General features: G+C 29.8%; 1 protein-coding gene across 4 annotated transcripts in view; it reads right to left on the bottom strand.

Annotated features, from left to right (window-relative positions):
- LOC105839907 (FH1/FH2 domain-containing protein 3) overlaps positions 1-21,243 on the bottom strand; it is a 147,942-nt gene that overhangs the window by 4,485 nt on the left and 122,214 nt on the right. For 3 of the 4 annotated variants that reach the window (XM_036283573.1, XM_036283574.1, XM_036283575.1), the window contains 9 exons: positions 19,845-20,479; positions 15,338-15,498; positions 14,671-14,853; positions 13,352-13,471; positions 12,762-12,896; positions 12,127-12,269; positions 11,221-11,488; positions 10,775-10,898; positions 5,373-5,543 (listed from right to left, as the gene is read on the bottom strand). In XM_036283573.1, coding sequence (XP_036139466.1) covers positions 5,373-5,543; positions 10,775-10,898; positions 11,221-11,488; positions 12,127-12,269; positions 12,762-12,896; positions 13,352-13,471; positions 14,671-14,853; positions 15,338-15,498; positions 19,845-20,479 — 1,940 coding nt within the window. The remainder of the gene's footprint in view (positions 1-5,372; positions 5,544-10,774; positions 10,899-11,220; positions 11,489-12,126; positions 12,270-12,761; positions 12,897-13,351; positions 13,472-14,670; positions 14,854-15,337; positions 15,499-19,844; positions 20,480-21,243) is intronic. The other variant, XM_036283576.1, reaches the window with a different exon arrangement.

The following is a 21,243-nucleotide window of genomic DNA, read 5'->3' as shown; positions in this document are numbered from 1 at the left end:
CTATACAGATTAGTGGTTTATGTTCAATGTGACGTTAGCATGGTAATCAAAATCATAGTTTATGCTCAAACGATCGCACATCGATAAATCATTCGACGCCAATTCAAGCATGGCACATAAATAATTTCGCTACGAAATCACAGTGTTAGTCACATCAATGCAACAGAATACTCAAGCAAAAGCAGACACTCTTTACAGGTCAGAAATCAATGTTCTTCACGTAATAGTAAGAAAATCTTAATGACTTCAAAAGTAAATTTATTTATTTTAATTGCTTTAAATAAAATTATATTAAGCGCTTTTTGTTGTAGAAATACTATTTTCTTTTGATGATTTTATAAATGTACGTACACCGTATTCTTTTTCTACCCACACGTTCTAGAACCCTTCAGAAATCAATCCGACTTACTTTCCTTTGTAGAATATATTTTAAGATAATTGTAATCATAAATAATCTAGGATTATATCTCTCCTAAGTTATTTTTTAAGATTATAGAAAAATTCTCATAAATTCTCATAAAAAAAGTAAACACATGTTATTTTCTTAAATATTTCCAAAGTATTTTTTAATATTTTAATATTTATAATGTAATGGGTTAATATACGATAAGGGGAAAATAAGATAAAAATAAGTACTCGTTAATTTACATGTTATATCGAGAAATAAATTTAAACGCAACAAATATGATATTTAGGGTGAGTAAATTCAACATTGATTATACAAACGAAAAAAATGTTTTTATAAAAAATAAGCCAAAAATGTAAAATAAAATTTTTTTACACAAACTACTTTTTTCAGAAAAACACTTTTGAAACTTTCGTCACAGATACACGTGCATTATCACATTACATTATAAATATTAAATTAAAAAAAATATTTTTTAAATACTTAAGAAGACAAGATGTGTTTACATTATAAAAATTTTATTTCATAATCTTAAAAACTGTTAGAAGTGCTGCTTATTTTGTTGTATATATGTATCGTGACTTTTTAGAAACTGAAACATCGTACAGAAAAGTTTTTTATACTTTTTATATGTATAATATAATCGTATTTATATGTATAATATAATGTTTTTTTAATATAAAATCTTCTTTCCGCTTGTGCTATCAATTTTAAGAAATCTTGTACAAGATAGACTGCACGTCATTGGATTCCATAGAAGTTTCCATTTCGATAAAATGTAATCAAAATTGCAAAAGATTATATTTATAAATATACATACAACCATACATACATACGACTATGGAAGAACACTTGTTAGCTTTAAATGCTAATAGATGAAAAGCGTTGTGGGTTTATACCAGACGTCGGAAGTTCGTATGTAAAAGGGACACTTGCGTTGCGTAAGTCTCTATTAAGTCGAGAAACTTAGACGCCCCCCGGCTCCATTTAGAAAGTAAACTTTTTACTTACCCCTCCTCTCCTCTCAAACGAGCGCAATTTAGCCTCACTTATGCATATTATAGGAGACTAAAATTGCATAAAGTTTAAAGCGCGCGAACCTAACATATTCGGTTATCCAAAAGCAAAGTCTCTGAATAGCTTTTGGCTTTCCGCGAACTCATAATACACATCCTCTCATGCTTTCCGTAGAAGAAACAACTATATACATATCGATTTGATAAAGATATAAAATCATAGAATATATTTAGGCACTCAATTGTTAGGTAAAGACAATAATTCATTTTTAATACATATAATAATTATTTTTTTAGATTAATCTGAAAATTAATCAGAATGTACGATTTCATGATAATTGAGCTCTTAATATGCTGTTATATTATTGAAGTCTACTAAATATTAATTTCTTCATAATATCAGACCGAAAAAAACTTATCTTAATTAAAAGAAATTAAATATTAAATATTAATTGCAATTTTTAACAGTTTCACACGAAATTTTTATTAAAATATAATTTTAAATAAAAAACAAGATATATATACTTCTTTATTTATATCGAATCAACATAACAACAGTGAAATAGTTCATTAATTACTAATAAACGCCGTTGTATGTTAATAATTAACAATTCTACTAAAAATACGTCACAAAATCAATATTTAGTACAGATTAAAACATTACAATATAATATAGAATACAATATAATATACAAGTCAAAAGAAATCATGCAAATAGTTTAAGTCATGCTAGAAAAAAGGACAATAAACAGGAAACCTGAAAAGCACCGAACCTTAATCGCAGAGATCATGAATACCCTGGCCCATCAGGGTTGATACCCCTCCGGCGTGGTGTTGTTCTCTCGGGTACGCGATCGCTTCACTGTCGGACAGAAAGAAAAGAGACGCAAGAACACTAGGCCACCCCGTTAGCAAGCATTGCCGCTAATCTTAACGGAAGTAAAGTTATCGAAGCGTGCCTAAGTTATGTCAGAATAGTTCTTGGCTCTACTCCATGGATCATTAAATATGAAGGTAAAGTAAGACCATCACCGTAGTTTCAGTAGTAGTTTGATCAGAAAAGGATCGGAATCGAACAAAGAATGGATCAAAATAAGGACGGAAAAGGAAAAGCAAGATAGACTCTCCACTCCCGAGAAATACCTTTGGAAAGTCATCTATAGTCCGAACATGCTGTCGTAGCGATAAATGTTATCCCTCTACAGTTAGTTTCGTCCTTTCAGATTTATTATATTTATGTTAACTGAATGCAGTTATATTTTCAAGAACGTATCTTCACCAATCTATTAAGATTTCGACTTCTATAATTTTAAAAAGCATAAAAAAAAATTATTTAAAATATTTCTTATATATAAAAAAAGATGATTAACAAGTCCATTTTAGGTCTTCTATTTCCTAATTTCCATTAAACAATTTTTTTTCACTTTCTAGTAGCTAAAGAAAATATAATACAATCTGCATAAAATTTTACTTATGATTGTAAATAGTTTTTAATTGATCAATACAAGCTAATTAAAAGACTTTCCATAAGTCATTAAATAATATTAAATGTTTTAAACAGGTTTAAATAGTTGTGCTGTAAATTTCAAAATTACATCTACATGTTTATGTTTACATGAATCTTTTCATATAGACAATAATAAAAATTGCTATAAGTTAGATAACTCAATAGTAATTAAATTGTTAATATATCTAACTCTAGTTTTGGTAAATAAAAATATGTATCAAAAAATAAAATATAATTTTTATTATTTCTAAAATCGGAATAAAATCTAATAAAATCTACATTCTCTATGATTTATTAATTATTGTGAACATTGATGACACCTAAAATATTGTTTCACTAAGATTATTAGAAAATAAAAAAATTAAACAAAATTGGGATAAGCTCAAAGAACAGTCTTATTGACTCTCCTCTTTAAAAATATTAAATCAAGTAATATATAATAATATAAATGTGCTGAAAAAGTCAAAATTCCAATACAGGAAATTATTTACAATTTCCGAAGTATAAATCGCTTGAAGCTAAATACACCGTTTTTCCTCAGAATAATCGTAAAACAGAACTACGTGCTCGACGCGTTCGGACGCGTACTGAACCAGCTTATCATAAGTATCGCGAGAGAAAAGATCGGCCAACGCACACGGTGATCGGATTATGGCGAGATTTACGCGCTATCGGTCCAGTGAAGGATTATTTCAACTTCCTGCTGAGATCGATCACTGGCCCGGCAAAACAGAAACGGAAAAACGCCACAATCTACTAGCATTATGCTGCGTTACGTTATCTCGACCAGACTGCTACATTTTCCGTTATCAGATTTCCAATCGTGTTCGCGCGTGAATTCTGCTCACGTTAATAACTGCAACTTCTGGCAAATTTTTTTTCGTAATTGATAAAAATTACATTAAAATTTTGCATTGTCTGTGTTCTATATTTTAGAAAATGTTTCGTAACATTTTAAAACTTCAAAAAAAATTTTTTTTTTAGAATATTCTTTAATAATCATTTCAATTTTTTTTAGCAAAATTCTAAGAAAATGACAAGTTTTTTATTTTAACAAAAATTAAATCACCAAATTATCAAAATGCTTAAAAATTTGATAGTTTCATACATTATCGTATCCTTTATCTATATTTTAAGTAAAAAAATACTCTTTTAAAATTCAAAATTTTTTAAAATTTTTCAAAAAATTATGAAACAGAATAAATATCTGAAATTTAGATTATAAAATATTCATTTCATAATTCATATATGTATAACTTCTCATTATAAATATTTTATTTATAAAATTACAATATACGTTAATATTATTTATAATTTTATGTTATAGGTTTCCACATTTACTTTGAAAGCACCGTCTAAATCATCTTATCTCAGATTCAAAACTTGTACAGTACAAGATTTATATTATTAAAGATCAATCAATAATAATAGCAGTTGAGATAGATAAATGAGCACTACTAAGTTAAAGTAGATAGGTCGCGGTGCTAATAAAGTGCATGGAAGGCATAGACTGAATCGACGACACGCATACGATCGCATGTTCGATCTAGGGCGTCGACGCCGACATCTCCAAACTTCTCGTTTATCGATCGGCTCTGGTAGCCCTCATAGCTCTATCTGTGGACCAACCGTTATCAATAATGTATACTTCACACCGAATAATTCAGGGCTCTCGTAGCGTTGGAAGTTATTGGAAAATTCTGCGGTTAACGCCCAGTACCTTCCGTTACCAATAAAACATTAATAGCAAATTTTCACGTTACTTAGAAATTTTTGTTTTATTTCTTTATACATATGCTGCACTACTATTACAGTCGAATTATTTTATTCGAAACTCCAATTGTACTTTTTCTTCCAAAATTCGCTCAAATTATTAAGCTAAAAACGCTCGTCGCTTAAAGTAAATGGCGGTATTGTGCATGAACAAAAACTCCCAGATCTAACAATTTAGATTAATTCTTTTAATCAAAATGATCAATAATTTTATTTTTTTATTTATTTTTTAAACCGTTTAAAAAATATATTAGAAAGTTTTTATCTTAGATACATAGATAAATCTCAAATACATAAATTAAAGAAGTACAAACTGAAACATTTACGAAAACATTCACGCATACGTTAATTTAACAATTTTATGTTAATTTAATTTTTGTCATAAAAATGATTAGTAACCAATTTTCAATTTAAACAAATATTAATTCAACATTACATAAAAAATTAAAATTTCTTTTAACGTATACTTTTGTTTGACTTTTATTTGATATAATTATCTTAAGGAAATAGCAAATAATAATTTTTCGATAAAATATCTATGTTGGATCCATACAGATTTAGCTACCATTTGGAAATTTATTATCGATTGATAATTAATTTCTCGACCAGAGACCGATCGATAAAGATAGGAGAGGAGAATCTGGGTGCATGGTGCTGGGATCACACTTACAAGACTTACGATCGGCGTGTCTGGTCCTTTTGCGTTCGCGTGGCGTGGTTCTGGTGGCTGGCGTTTTTGTCGCAGTTTTTACCAGAGATTCCAATAATTCGTCAACGCCATCAGCCAAGTTACCATTAGTGCTTTCGTCCCTGAGTACCGGGCCTAGTGGAATTATACGACCTAAAACATAATATTTCCTGCAGTTCAATGAAAATACTTCAAAGTTTCTTTTTTGTGCTTTTAGCTTTAAATAAACCAGCTTTAACTAGTCAATGCAAATTGTTGATGCAATTATTCTTAATCATTATTTTCAGTTAAATACATAATTTCTTCGACTGTAAAAAGGATTTTCCTGTTTATTCATGCAGAATATGCTCGAAAAGGAAAATGTGTTTAACCAAAGACAACGCTTTGTAGAAAATCACGTACATTCTTCTTCTACAACGTCTCAGTATTTCATTTCTTACAATCACCACATTCAGTCCGCAAGGCAGAAACTTTGATACTGTCAAATACGTAGAATTTCTCTCTCTTCCAGAGCTTCTTTCAAACTTGTCCTAGAAAAGCTACCGTGGAGGCAGTTCCGTATACATTCAATACAAAAATCGTGGAAAAAGAGACAAGGTAGGAAGAGGATGAGAGGGTGATAGAATTTTTATGGGCAAAACGAAAACTGGAAGGAAAGATATCCTTAAGTTCTTTGACGACTGTAAATCAATCTAGACAATTCATTTTCGTGGTTGTTCTACCATAAGAAATGTTAAACGCTTTCAAATGGTTTCCTGTTCGCTAACCTAATCTAAATCCTAATAATGTTATATGCTGCACAATGCATTTGTTGCTTGAGCATTTGTAAAGAATCATATAATAGATTATTAATAAAAAACAAATCAAGAAAATAATAAATATGTCATTAATCATTAAAAACTCAAAATAATCAAAACATTATCCAATAATAAAATCGCATTACTAAATTGTTATATATAAAAGTTATATATAAGTAAAAAGATTACCGTTTTATATTTAGCATCTATTTAGCTTAATATTTTAATTTTAAAACAATAACGTGCTTTTGTAAAAAGATTATAAAAAGTAAAAAGTTAAATTACTATTAATATTATTTCAAACATTTTCTATATCTTTTCTCACGACTTAATTTTATTTTTTAAAGCATGAAAAAGAAAGTTTTTAAAAAAATACAAGTGTTAGCAATATTTTCACTCAACTAAATCCAAGAAATTTTATCTAATTTCGTACTTCTCATAATAATTAGTTATCAACATTTTATTCAGTAAAAGAAAAATGTTATAATAGAAATAATATGAAAGCAAGAATAAAGTTAACAGCTGCATATAATACTTGACGTCGTATCTAACTTGTCCACAATATTATCATACTATTCAGCAAATCGTCGAAATAAATCATCATCCTCCGCGATCCCTGTCACACAACTTGCAAGGTTTTCCCAGCTGTTGAGCTGGAGAGCCGTCATATCCAGCTGGAAACGCCAGCACGACTTAGACGGGACGTTTAGATACTTTATGTCGGGGCATATAGGGGAATAAAGGAGAGAAAAGTTATGATGGTCGCAGCCACGTTAATACACGTGGGTGGTTGGGTTTACGAGCTGGATAGGCCAACCCCTTGTTCCTTGAGTCGGTCCAATCCTCCGCGTACTCCCCTTTGCGAAAGCTTGAATAAAAATTTCACGTTTCCACGGGAAAGTGGTGATCCGCGGTTACAACGTGATGTAGTCTTACGAGATCCAGAACGTGTCAGTCGTTTTTATTCGTTCTTCTTTTCAGGATGACTGTGCCATGGGTTTTGATCATATGTAACAATGGATCTCTTACTCTAAATAGAAAGATCTTTGAAATATGCTAAATTTAATCTCGTATTATTTTATTGACTTATCTATCGCAGTAAAAAACATTGATGTTCTAAATATACGAAAAATATTCCTAACTGTAAAATAGATACAACTTCTAACGATCTTACAATAATATAAAATATATATTTATTTATAAATGTACTAACTTTGTAAATGACTTTACAATATAATTAATTAAACATAATTAATACCTGAAAAATACTAAATTTAATTTTCCGATTATTATGTTGTGTTTATTATTACAGCTGATTACAAAGATCTAAATTATAGCAATTAATATTAGAAACAAACTGGTTGAAGATATTCTTTTTAACGTGAAAAAAATATTGACTTGGTATATTATATTCGTTAAATATCTATTCATAAATAATAAATATGATGGCAAGTTGGTGGCGAGGGTTTCTGGAAAGAAAATTCGCAAGAAGAAAGCACGAGAGATAACAAGTTTGTGAACAATGTTACGATAAAACTTATAACATCGAGTCCAATAGAATTCTTTCGAACAAATTCTAGGAATAAATTTCTTAGAAGCCGTTATTTACGCAATACTTCTTCGCGCCGACTCGAATAATATCCACGTCGCTTCGAATATTCCCCTTGGAAGTTAACTACTTTTACATTCTGCCCTCTCTTGAGGCAAAGTTACCATCTTATGTAGCGCGCGTAAAGCGCAATAAAGATGAGTAAGACAAAATTCCACTCAAGTTGAAATTTTTCTCTCATGAATACGGAATTTATAAAGCAACGCCGTCGAAGACATACCTTGACGCTTCCCGCAACTGAATGCTACTTACAAGTTACATTTACGGCTTAACGATATGGCGAATGTAGGCAATCTTGAACATCATCGCGAATTTCGGGCGAGAAAATTCCGAGTCGCATAAAAGAGAAACTTTTGCCGAATAAGTCCCGCGCGAAGGTAATAAAGATAACGAACAGGGACTTATGCGCGCCGGTAAGTTTCACATTCAGCTAAACACAGGGTGGAAAGGAGAAAAGAAACTGTGTCCGCGAACGCGTCGTATAATCACAAAGACGGCGACGCATTTACTTCTCGTTTTCCGGTAATGTCGTCAAATGACCCAGCGCTATCCTTAAATCTTGCCTGCAAGAGCCGCTGCTTAAGGGCGACATTTATCTCGCGCGCGTCGCAGCCACCACCGAGCTGGAACATTACGGAGATGAAGAGAAATTCTCGCACTTTGTTCTTATCCGCGTTGGAACAGCCGACGCGGCCGTCGTCTTTTAGAGTGCGTTATTTTCACGCGCGTTAAAAGCTAGGCTAAGTAGAGCCTAGAAAAGCGTCATGTTAACGTCGTGATCACTCGCAGTGATAAAATCTCGTTCGTCCTATCGCGAAAACAAGAACACTCAACTTGTGCTTTTTACTTCATTTATAAACACACTTTAATACTAATGTGCATATTTTGTATTTTTATACATATAATACTCAAAAGGAAGAGGCGATCATTTTATTTCTCCTGACTATAAATTATAACATGATTATTTTCTCCTTCATATTTCTTCTAATAATAATTAAATGATGTATCAATACTTCCAAACCTTCAGAACATTTTTAACATTAAATACCTTACTAATAAAAAATCAAACACATTTTACATTAAAATAAAATTGAACAATTAAATAAAACATTATTTTAAACACATATAGAGAATGTTTGCAAAGTACAAATGTAAAATCATTAAAAAGAAAAATTATTTACATGATTTTGTTACATCCATCTCTATTTCATAGCATTATCAAAAAAATTTTATTTATGCAAGTATACTTGAATTATTTTGCATATTGACAAATAATTATTTTATTTAGAGTTCGCTCGTTCGAAAAAAGTGTCACATTGTGGATTTGATTTTGCTCTTCTCCGTTTTGTTCTACGTAATTTTAAAAGACTACGCCCCCCCTTTTTTTATACAAATGTACAAATATTTTTAGACGATGTGTCCTTTTTTAGTAGATATTTGAACAGCATAATTGTCTATTTTTTTCTACTCTTTTAACCCTTTTAGGGGCTGTGGAAAGTATACTTTCTATCTCATTTTCTTCGGCCTTTTAAATATAACTGGGGTCTGTTACATCGATTATGAAATAAACTGTTCTATATTTGTTAATGTTAAAACTATGCACTACTATACCAATTTTGCATCAATCACGCATTTTGCAATTATTAAAAAATAAACAATGAAGAAAAATGCACTTTTTTTACAATAAATTTGTTCTAGAAGCCCATTGAATGTAAATAAACTTCCAAATCATAATTTTAGATTCTAGAGATAACGAACTAAGTTATATTAAGTTAAAGTTACAGAAAGTATATTGTTATTATTTTTTATTTAACAAAATATACTGCAAAAATGCTATTTTCGGCATATTAAATGATTTATTCACTTAATTTATAAGTCAATTGTGTAGAATTTTGTACTTAATGGTTAATTGGATTGCTGATAATAAAAATAATCTGAAAAATGTAAAATTCAAAATGGAGGCTACAAAATATCGAATGAAAGGATTTCAAAAGATTATCATTCCAGGAATTTTTTCTTAAAAACTATGCATTTTAGCGAAAAACCGAAAGAGACCTTTTTTATTACAAATTTTGTGTAAAATACGGCTAATTTTTTAATCTCCGAATTTTAAATTTTTATATGCACCATATTGGATTCGTCATTTTGAATTTTTAAATTTTAACCTCAGATTCGGTTTTAGAATGATCCAAAAGATATAGATACGACAAGACTTATCCGACATAATTGTTAAAAAAAATTTGCTCCTGAAAGAGTTAAAGACATCAAACAAATGTTTACTCGCACTACCGCTAAAACAAAATATTTTGACAAACTAAAATAAAATTTCTCCAAAGAGATATTATTAAAAATAGCGCAATATAAAATCATGCAAATAATTTTTCTCATCAGCATTATGCATCTATTCATTTATACAACTTTCAAACACTTCATATAATCTCATATTGTAATTTATTAGAATTTGTCCTTTTCTTTGTTAACAAAAATATTCATAATAGAATGGTTCTATATTTTTTTGTGATTTATTTCGTATGTATCAACTATCTGTAAAGTAGGCAAATGTAATACATGTAAATAGCGTACAATATCTAAATCAATTATTTAAAACATAACTTAATGTATCATAAATGATATCATTCATATTCGTAGTGTAGAGAGAGATAAATTAAAATAATTTTGCTTGTGTATACTATAGCATTTATTATATTATATTATATTATATTATATTATATTATATGATGGACCGTAATGGATTGATAAATATTTCAGAAAACATGAAACATGTATATCATGCGGCATCGTGTGTTTCAAATAATTCCAACTTAAATTGCTTATCGCTCTTAATTGTATAGAAGATATTATTTACTGGATATTTATTAGATAAAATGTTTTGCAAAAAAAATTAAATCAATATAAAGCTATAATCCATTAAAATAAGAAAGAAAACCGATGTAGAAAAAATATTTAATAAAACTTACCGTCTTTCTTCTGTCTTCTCCATGGTAAAGTGCCGTGAATACTCTCGACGTCTGAAATGTCACTGCCAAGTAGTTGTCTGAGTTCTGCGTCCGCTCGATCCTCCTTTGTACGAAACTTGCCGACCTGTAATAAGAACAATATCAAGATTTTACAGTAAACTTATGAAAGATATGCATAAAATTTCACGAGAGTCATATATTTCAAAAATAATTCAAGCAACTTTATCCACAAGTATATCAATAATATTCAAAAAAAAATTTTTTTATACTTTTATTCACAAAATTACAAGTATAAAAATAAAGGAGAATAAATTTAGTTAATATTCCACTAATTAATATCGATACAATTATTAATACTAATTTAACACAATATAAGTATATAAATTTATTCGATAAAATTCGCTATCATAAATAGTTTCCAAAGATACGAAACAAAAACGGCTTACCTCCGTTATCATTTTCCCTCTAGTCTTATTGCGTTCTCTGTGATTGGCTTTCTTCTCGAGCTGCTGTATCACTCGTTCCCTAGTGGTCCTGTACTCGAGAGCAAATTCAGATACAATCCTACAAAACTCGTTTGGCTTTGTATCTTGTACTCTATGCAATGGTATACCAAGCCACAGAATAAATTTGCGGAAACGATTTATGATACGTCTATGCACGATACCCAAGACGATTATCCTTTCAGCACAATCGGCAAGAAAATCAGACATCCTGCCATAAACAAAGCAGTGTATTTTTTAAAACATACATTTATATAGTATATATAGAATTAAATAAGTGGAGTTTATAAATAAAATTTTTACTTTAAAAAATTTAACAAAATGACTCAACTTCGAATAAAATAAAATTTAAAATGTGTATATATGTATATTATTTGTATGCATACGCCGTTTTGTTTCTAAAAAAATGTTGTTGTATCATTGATTGTAATTACTTGTCTTAAAAGACATGAAAAAAATAAAGCATTTAAAAGACCAAAAGTAATTAGAAATGACGCGTAAAATAAAAGGTAGAGTAAAATAAAGTCTATTGGGAGAATGCAAGTTCAGTGCGAATGATTGCCAACAGAATGAACGAAGGGAAAGACTCGAGGGAGGAGAAAATGTCCGTTCGGTAATTAATGGAAGCTCCACTTGGATGGCAGCCAGTTTCTCTGAAAAAAACTCTATCCCGAATTTATCGAAGCCACTCGGGACTTCTTAAACGCGAACATACAGAAAGATTCGCAGGAAGAGGCAGAACGAAAGAGAAAGAGAGAGAGAGAGAGAGAGAGAGAGAGAGAGAGAGAGAGAGAGAGAATCTCGGAAATTGGTTCGGGGGCTGAGAAACTCGACGGGAATTATACTTACTTGACCTTCATCATCGTAGAACCATCGTGCTTCGCAATGAGCTTGAGATGGTCCCAAGACGCTTTGCACTCGCTCTCGAGTTTCGCGATGTTCGCCGCCAACTCGTCAAAATCGATTTTCGAGGCTCTCGTTACCGCACCAATCTGAAAGCAGAATGGTGTTGGCGGTACTGAGAAAGTTATTCCAATTGTCTTCAAGAAATATAAAATTTAATTTAGAATGTAGTTTGAAATTTATTTGAAAAAGATACAAGAGTTTACCCCTTTCTTTGGTATATCTTTATATTATCTTTTTTTTTCTATAAAAATCATGTTATTGCATAAAAAATCGTTTGGAATGTTACATTTGGGTAAATTATGAAATATAATTATAACATTGTTTCTATCTTAATCTATCATTTATATTTTATTTTTTCTTTTTAAAACCTTTAGTATTATTTACTTGAACATTAAAATCTACAGAATATGAGAAAACAATTAGGATTGCAACAGAAACAAATTAAATCGTAATAAAAAAGTTACAGGAATATGAGCAAACAAACTTAGTCTCGATTTCATAAATACATAATAGTACTGTCACAATATCACAACGAACCAAAGTTCTCTCTAGTTTAGATCGTACTGACTGACTCTCACCTCGGAATAGAGGTCCGTAGAATCCGGAAACTTCTCCATCACCATGTGGCAAAGATGATGAAGCAGCGAGTGCTTGTGAACCGTATCCTTCACTTCAGGTACTTTGACGAGATATTCTAGTTGAAAGCCCTTCACCTGAAAAAGAATGAAACCTTCAGGTCCGAAAAACCACGCGTCACATTTTAACGCTAAATATTTACGTAAATATTTAGATTTATTTATGCATTTATATTGCACGAACATAGAAATTTCTATAAAATAACTGCGTCGCTTGGAAATTAATTTGATGCAAAGTCTAGCTGCCGGAAAATACATTAGAACTTTTTTAATACAGTGGATATCCAGTCAAAACTTTCGAAAATTCCGCTGTGCCGAGGATAAATAGCGAACCGTGATTGTAGCAAAACTCCATATTAAACCGAGATTGTTGTCAGAAAAATGTGGCAGCCAGCCAAGTGGCATGAAAGACATCCTGCTCAAGCTGCAGTTACAACTAAATTATCGATATCGTCAAATTTCGAACTGTTATGATTTCACCAGGTTGCCGGATTAAGTGAATATTATATATTTATCTAGTATTCAATGCCTACCTCATTTCCGTTAAGAAATATCCCAATCGAAAGAAGTGTGCTTAGAATCCCGCGAAATGTTTTATTCACTCGCAAGGTTTCCATGCCCTGCTTCAAATCCATTAAAGGATCCGCGATTTCCTAAAAGTCACAAAAATCACCTTACATTTAATTCATTCGTCTCATAAACCTTCATAATTATATTTATTTTCATAACGCATCTCATTGTTGCACTGGCTCTAAAAAAATCGTTAATTTTTGAATTATTATGCTTCAACCAGAAATGAAAAACAGGAAGAGAACCATTTTTTATAGAAATATTTTTACAAGGTGTACGTTTCATAGAAAAAATTTAGAAATTTATATATTGAATCTACATGTATAATTTCAAAGAGTAAAAACATAAAAGCGAAATAGTAAAAACAAAGTTTAACTTTTTTTATTTAAAACTTTGCTCTTTTTGCGTTATTTATCTGTTAAATAATTCTGATTCAAAAATGTTTTTATTAACTTTATCAGCATCCATTTCCACGCATGCATTTCCAGCATATATTTCCAGCATGCATTTCTGAATTAATCGATTTAATTGAGAAATGGCGTATCTCACATTCCGATCATACAAATAATAGTATAAAAAGATTCAGATATCCCGGCGTGAACTATTTCGCGATGCCAAGGAAGTCAGGTCGTCGAATGACCTCTCTTAGTTCGGTACAATATCGGAATTTGTCATTTTGTCGTCGAAGAAATGCGCCGAGAACGCTCTTCTATCTATACTGACTTCCTCTCCAACATTGCTAACATTCCTTCTCGTCGTCTTGATATTCGTGATAAAATTCGCGCGAAATCAAAGGTAAGAAAAAGAAAAGAATTATAATAATCCAATTTAATTATTATTTCGTATTAGTATACCATTGGGTATTATAGAACTTAATAAATGTAATGTTTACTTGAAATTGAAATCGTACACATGTCTACAATATTATTTGTACAAGCCTATAAGTTTCCAATTAAAATTTTTATTTAAAAAAAAGATTAATAAAAGAGAAAAAAATTATATTTTGTTTAGAAAAACTTAGAAGATCTTTATTAAAAGAATTGTGAATGTTTCTCATCGTTATATTGTTAATTAAAATTCAATAAAATGTAAGTTTTTCTTAAACAAATAATTAACAAATAATAATATAATATTTCGTTTAAGATATTCTTGATTATAAAGTTATCAATATTAAATGCCAAATAGTTTATATATGAATTACACAATTTAAAATCAAGCGTTATAAAAATTCACTATTAAATTGTGTTTACTAAAAAATACGTAATATAATATTAAGACTTACTTTTTCGGAGTTTTCGAAGTCTAGCTTGAATGCCCACAGTTTTAATCTTGCTGGCAATTCCGAGATGGAGGTCAAAGTCAGTAGGAACTGTTCGGCCGATCCTAAAGGAAGGTCAGGATTGGCGGCCTGCGCCTCTTGTATCCTGGACTTTTCTTCTTTAGTCGGTAGCATTGTCAAAAGTTTCTGTTGGGAGGATTTTAGGACAAGGAAAGAAATAAAAAAAGAAACGAATTCAATCCAAAATTAGAGAAATTAGAATAAATTCGAAAATTAAAATATATAAGTGCATTTTAACTAAACTTCAGAATTTACCGTCAACAGAAATTTGAACAATTTTGAAAACTTTTCATCGGTTAAAAATTAAAGCGGGATTCATGCGGATAAAAGTTGAAAAATCAATTAAAAATATACGTTAAACAGAAACTACATAATTAAAATGAATCAAAAGAGTGAGAAGTAATAATAATAACTTTGTCGTAAGAATTTATGAAATTTTTATTTTGTTACAAATATATTAAAACTGTCGAAATATACTAGTATCTTTTTTCTAAAGTCTATATTGCATGCAAAAATGTGAGAAATATTTTTAATTTTTCAATTTTAAGCAGTAAATTTTGTTAAAAAAAAATCAAATATAAAAAATAAAAACAGTACGCTATATTCTCACCTCAATACCCTCTCTATTCATAATGGTAGCATCCATTTTTAAAATCGCAGTTTTAATAGATCTTGGCGGCGGCAGTTTCGTCATACCAATATTGATAGCATTCGATCTTTTATGATTTAATACGATAATCTCTTTGTTCTTGTTCATCTCCTGCTGCTTCTGTTTATAAACAAACAAAAAATGTTCGATTATGTCGAAATAGTTGCATGCAGATTGTGACTTCGACATTCTCTTCGTTATTACTCCGTAGCATTTGAAATTATTGCGATATAATTAGTATTTTTTATCGTGCAATAAATACTTCGCTATAAAAACACTCCAAAAAAACATTGGAACGTGTTACACAGATTCGTGAAATTATAACAATAGGGTGTACAGTATAAAATGCCACTAGAATGGGATAAATGTAGCCATTCTTTTGATTACAGTAAAAATATACATGAACAATGTAGGATATTTTTCGTCAAAATTATTATAATATTTATAATTGTTGGGCTGCAGATGATAGTTCACAGTTAGCAATGTTTAATAAACAAAATAATTCACGACAAAATATTATAAAACTATCCTTTATAAATTCTGAACCCTCTCTCATTTATTATAAAAAATATATTCACATAATACAAATAAACTATGTTTATGTAAAATGCAAATGTTTATGTTTATGTAAAATAAATTTAAATAAAATAGAAATATTAAAAAATATATTATATATTATGTAATTAAATAAATAATTTAAAATAATATTTCAAAGAAAATGCATAAAATATTGAGTGAAATAAATATTAGATCAAACTAAAACCTTGTTACTTTAGTATCATTTGCGTATGTAACTTTTTGTACAAATCATTTTAATAAGAGTTAGAAAATACGGACTAAAGCAATTTAACATAGAATCCGTAATTTATTTCAATTTTTGACAAAATACTTTAATAGCTCATTTAAATAATCCCTTACTTATTATCCCTAATAAATTAATCAATTATGCTAAAAAATATTCATACATTAACAAACGCAAAAAGGTTTGCAACAATGATTTACAAAGTATAACAGTCACCTTGAAGAAAGAAATACTTTCTGCAAAGTTTTTATTAATTAGTGTATTATTATTGATATGAGTTCAATCGCGTACCAGCACTCGTAAGAAAATGTACTCGGAACGCATGCATTTATATTAACGATCAACAAAATCACGTCGAAAGTTAAAGAATTAAGACTCACCTCCTGTAAAATTCCAGCATGCCATTTCGTTCATTTATTTTTTCGTGCGAGCACCAACAACATTGCCAAGAATACAAGAAAAAAATTAGTCGTATTGCAGTAAATCATTATCACCACCCTTACTACTAATCGACCATCATCATAATCATTATTCACGATCGTTATCATACTCATTATTCTCACGCGATATGGTTAACCACATTACTAAATTAGCCTATGTTATAGCGCTTATTTAATAATTACACACATGGCCGAGCACAAAACTAAGTAAAAATTAATATGAATAAAAGTTTACTTAAGTCTCTTATGTCACATCTTTCTTTACGAATATAAATAGTTGACACATAAATACATTATCGAGAAAAATAATATGAAGAAATAATATAAAACCATATGTATTCATAAATGGTAATACAAAATTTTAATACTATATTTTGTGTAGAAAAACTATAAATATGTTAAATATAATTACTGTAAACATATAAAAATATAAATATTTAACTTGTTGTTTCTAGATTTTAAAAAATGTAAGAAAATAGAAATTAAATCATATTATATAAAAATAAGATATATACACTGAAAAAAAGAGTCTTGTTGAATTAACTGGAATTGAACTAACGGTTCAGATTTCTAGTTCATCTTACCAGATTTCCAATTAATTCAACAAGAATTTTTGTTAAATTAATTAGAAATCTGATAGGTTCAACTAGATCCGAACTGTTAGTTCACATTCCAGTTAATTCAACCACATTTTTTTTTCAGTGTAGTATTATAAATATAATATATAAATATAATATTTAAATTTATATTTCTGTGTAAGAAAGGACATGTAAAAACTAAATTAAAACATATACTTAATTGTAATGTATATTGCTAGTCACTGTTTTACTATATCCAATGGATCATAAATTTTAAAAACATTCTTCAAAAAATTATTCTAAATAGCAAAAAATCTTTATAAAAAGATTGTAATAAATAATAAGAAATAAATAACGGATAAATAGAAGAGAAACCTTTAAAATCAAATATAACAAATTCAATAAAAAAACGAGCAACGCCATATCGCATCATCATTTTAATTTTAAACTTTATAAATTTGTTATCAAATGTTTGAAATTCAAAATGACGGATTTAATGTGACGGATAAAAATGTCAAACATTGATAGTTTAAACATTGATAATCATCAATCCCTAAACGTAATTAAAATTTTACAGATTTTTACTAAAAGAAAGCCCCTTATCCTTTATTAATTAATTATCTAATTAATAATCCTTATTGTTATTATTATTAATTTTACATCATTAATTTAAAAAATTGAACTCCGGCTTTCTGTATAAATGACTACAACTCCTTATGGTACACAGAATGCACCAATTTTTCTAACTTTATTTCCTATTAGTTTGCAACATGCGGCATTCATAGTTTGATTTACGACGTTATGGAACAAGTGCAAGCAACTGTGTAAAATGTCATTATTTGTCGAAGGCAAGATTCCCTTTTATATCTTGCTCCGCTTACACCCTTGTTTCATTGCCAATGGATTCAAGATTTGCAGCCATTTTTTCATTGTTTTTATAATCGTAGATTGACGGTAATTATCGGTGTGCTAAGCGGGTTCAAAGGGCGAGAAAGAGCCGGTGTCGGAAACAACCGGAACGGAGAAATAATGCGGCAGCTTTCAGTAACGCTCGAAAAATACGCAACCCAGTCGCAGTCGCTCTGCTGTACAGTACTTCTTGCTTTTACGATTTAGTTGAGCACAGACGCGAAATACACAGGTAAGAGGAAACCAATATATCCGCGCTGTGTAATTACTGCGGTAATTAACGACGATATTCTCTACTCGATTGCAAAGCTTCGGTACAATGCCAGTGAGAATTTTTTGTATTTTTCTGATGCGCATGTGTACGTACATGTAAAACCGTTTTGTAATTTATATATACAAAGAACATATACTGTTAAATCCTTTACTATAGATATTTTATCAATATTTTTTTATATAAAATTGTTATAAATAATTAAACATTTTGCAATTTAAGTAAAATCTAATGTATTAAAAAATGTAGTTAAATTAAAACCACACATAAATAAAAATATACAAATATAACAAGGTTAAATTATTTATTTAAAAAATTTTATAAATATAATTTTAAATAAAAAAACGTTGCAAAAATTGATTGTATTTATTTATATTCTTATTGCACACACACACACACACACACACACACACACACACACACACACACACACAAAATTTTATAACTCCAAAATTATTTACATCCAAAAATAATAATTTTAATTAACTGCCTTCTTTTAGTTTTTATAGTAAAAAGATAAAAAATTATAAATAATTGAGTCGAAAATTTAGTCGTCTTTCTGTAAAGCAGATATAATCAGAAAGTTTTACATTTTACATAATATACAAAGTATATATTATGGAAATATTAATTTAATAAAAAATTTACATTGGCAAAAAATTTTTGAATTTTTTTATCATGTAAATATATTAATTAATAATTTTATACATTGGTAATTATAAGTAAACGTTTACTTCTTATTTTGTGCATTACTATTAAAATAATAAGCATTAAGCATCAAGCAGATGCAACAGAAAGATGTCATCCCCTTTAAACGCGTTACAGCCTCATCTCGTTGGATCAACACACACAATGGCGTTTATGTACATAAGATTATAGGTATAGATATAGGTATAGGTATAAGTATAGGGATGTATGCTTTGTGTATATAGGAATTTTAGTTCTGTGAAAGGGTTCTTGTGACAATCTTGCATAAATCAAAAGTGAATATTCGTTTTTTTTGTGCAAAATTAACAGATCAAAAAGTGACTGTGTGTAAATTAATGCGTAACTAAGTAAAAAAAATTAAAAACTATAAATAATGATAATTTTCTAATTTTTCTTAACTTCTCTCTCTCTCTCTCTCTCTCTCTCTCTCTCATTTTCTTTTTTTTAAAGAAATTCTAATTAATCTACCTGCCCAATATTACTATTATTATTTGCACGATAAGCTCACTTAAAGAAAAAAAAAAAATGTAATAAAATGTGTAACTTCTATTTCCATCTCATTAAAAATTTTGGAAAATATCGTACAAAACTACAATGTACACAAAAGGCAACCAAGAGTAGATCTCGTTTAAACGAGCATCACTCTTTATGCCATTCCCTTCAACCGTCCGCTCGGAACGGCGAAACTCGCGGTTCGTTGCACTTGTATAGCAAAAACGATACAATCTGCGTAAAATAAATCGTACGTGGAAACCACTCACCTTGGTGATGAGATCCTTAGCACGACTTTCGAAAAGATGTTCGAGCTTCTGTGTGTCAACGGCCACGGGCATCAGTTCGTCCCAGATCATCTTGTGTTTATCGAGCCGTGCAAGAATGTTGGGATCATCCCGTACTTCCTTCCAGAACAGCTTCACCGTCTTCTTACTTTTCTTCGCAAGCAATGATGGCGGGCTCTTCGGCGTGTTGCTGGTCTCATTAGCTAATGGCAGTGGCCTCATCATCTTCAAGCTGACACCAAATGGCGGCGGCGGACCCTGAGGAAGAGGTGGCGGCAATCTCGCTCCCAGTGGCGGTGGCGGAGGTGCTAAAGCGTCTCCATTTGATGGTGCCATCGGTGGTGGTGGAGGTGGCACTCCATTCGTCACGTTAACAGATCCTAACACGTCGATCTCATCCTCGGAATTCAGATCAGTGAAGTCCAAGTCGCAAAGCGCCAGTGGTCTCTTCAATTTCTTTACCAATTCCTCCCAGTGTAGCTCATTTTCAGACTTCTTAGTTTCCTGCAACTTGGGCAAATTATCACCAGTTGGCGACTTCAGTACATCCGCCTTTGACTTCGACTTCGCTAGACCTTCCTTTGCTTTTGAGATCAGCCCACTCATATCTCCTATCCTAAACATAAAAATGGTAAAAATGATACATTTTATATAACAAATGTTAACAGAAGTACATGTTATAATATAAGAAAAAAAGTGAAAAATATTTAAACAAATTGTCAAGATATGACAAATAACATTAATAATGTATTTATTTTGCGATTTAATTGTCATATTGTTAAATTAATAAATTACTTTAATTATGTTAATTGTTATAAACAAGAATTAAAGCCAATAATTATCGCTTTAAATTTTAATGTTAAACACGGAAATAATTTCTGTATTTAATTGCATAAGACAGTTCTGACAATATAAACTTTTATGTATTTATTACATCAAAAATGGAAATTATTGAAATTAAATGTATATGTAGCGTGTGTATTGTTGTATAATTTCATTTTCAGAAACACAGATACCAATTTTATCTGTGATAATTTAATTTAAGTTCTCATTATCAAAATACATAGTATGTATTTTGTCATAATATCATGTATCAGTGGTTTATCTTAAAAAACTTTCAAAAATTATTTTATAACAAAACTAAAAAGATAAGATTCTTTATCGATTTGTTGAAAGTTTTGCATCTGGCGAAGAAGTAGAACTTTTATGTAAAACGTTCTACTCTTGCAATATCCTATAAAATTAACTTGGTAAAATTTCCAACTAAGATATAAAGTTCATACGACTTTTCCAGCTTTCCAGTATCATTGCTGTTAATATTTCGCACTATTCTATGCTATTTTCTATTTTTACTTGCCAAAAATTAATTTTTAAAATTAA

This window comes from Monomorium pharaonis, chromosome 2, assembly GCF_013373865.1.
Source record: "Monomorium pharaonis isolate MP-MQ-018 chromosome 2, ASM1337386v2, whole genome shotgun sequence".
Classification (NCBI taxonomy): domain Eukaryota; kingdom Metazoa; phylum Arthropoda; class Insecta; order Hymenoptera; family Formicidae; genus Monomorium; species Monomorium pharaonis.
The sequence above is the reverse complement of the archived record's forward strand: the minus strand, read 5'-3'. Positions and strand labels throughout refer to the sequence as shown.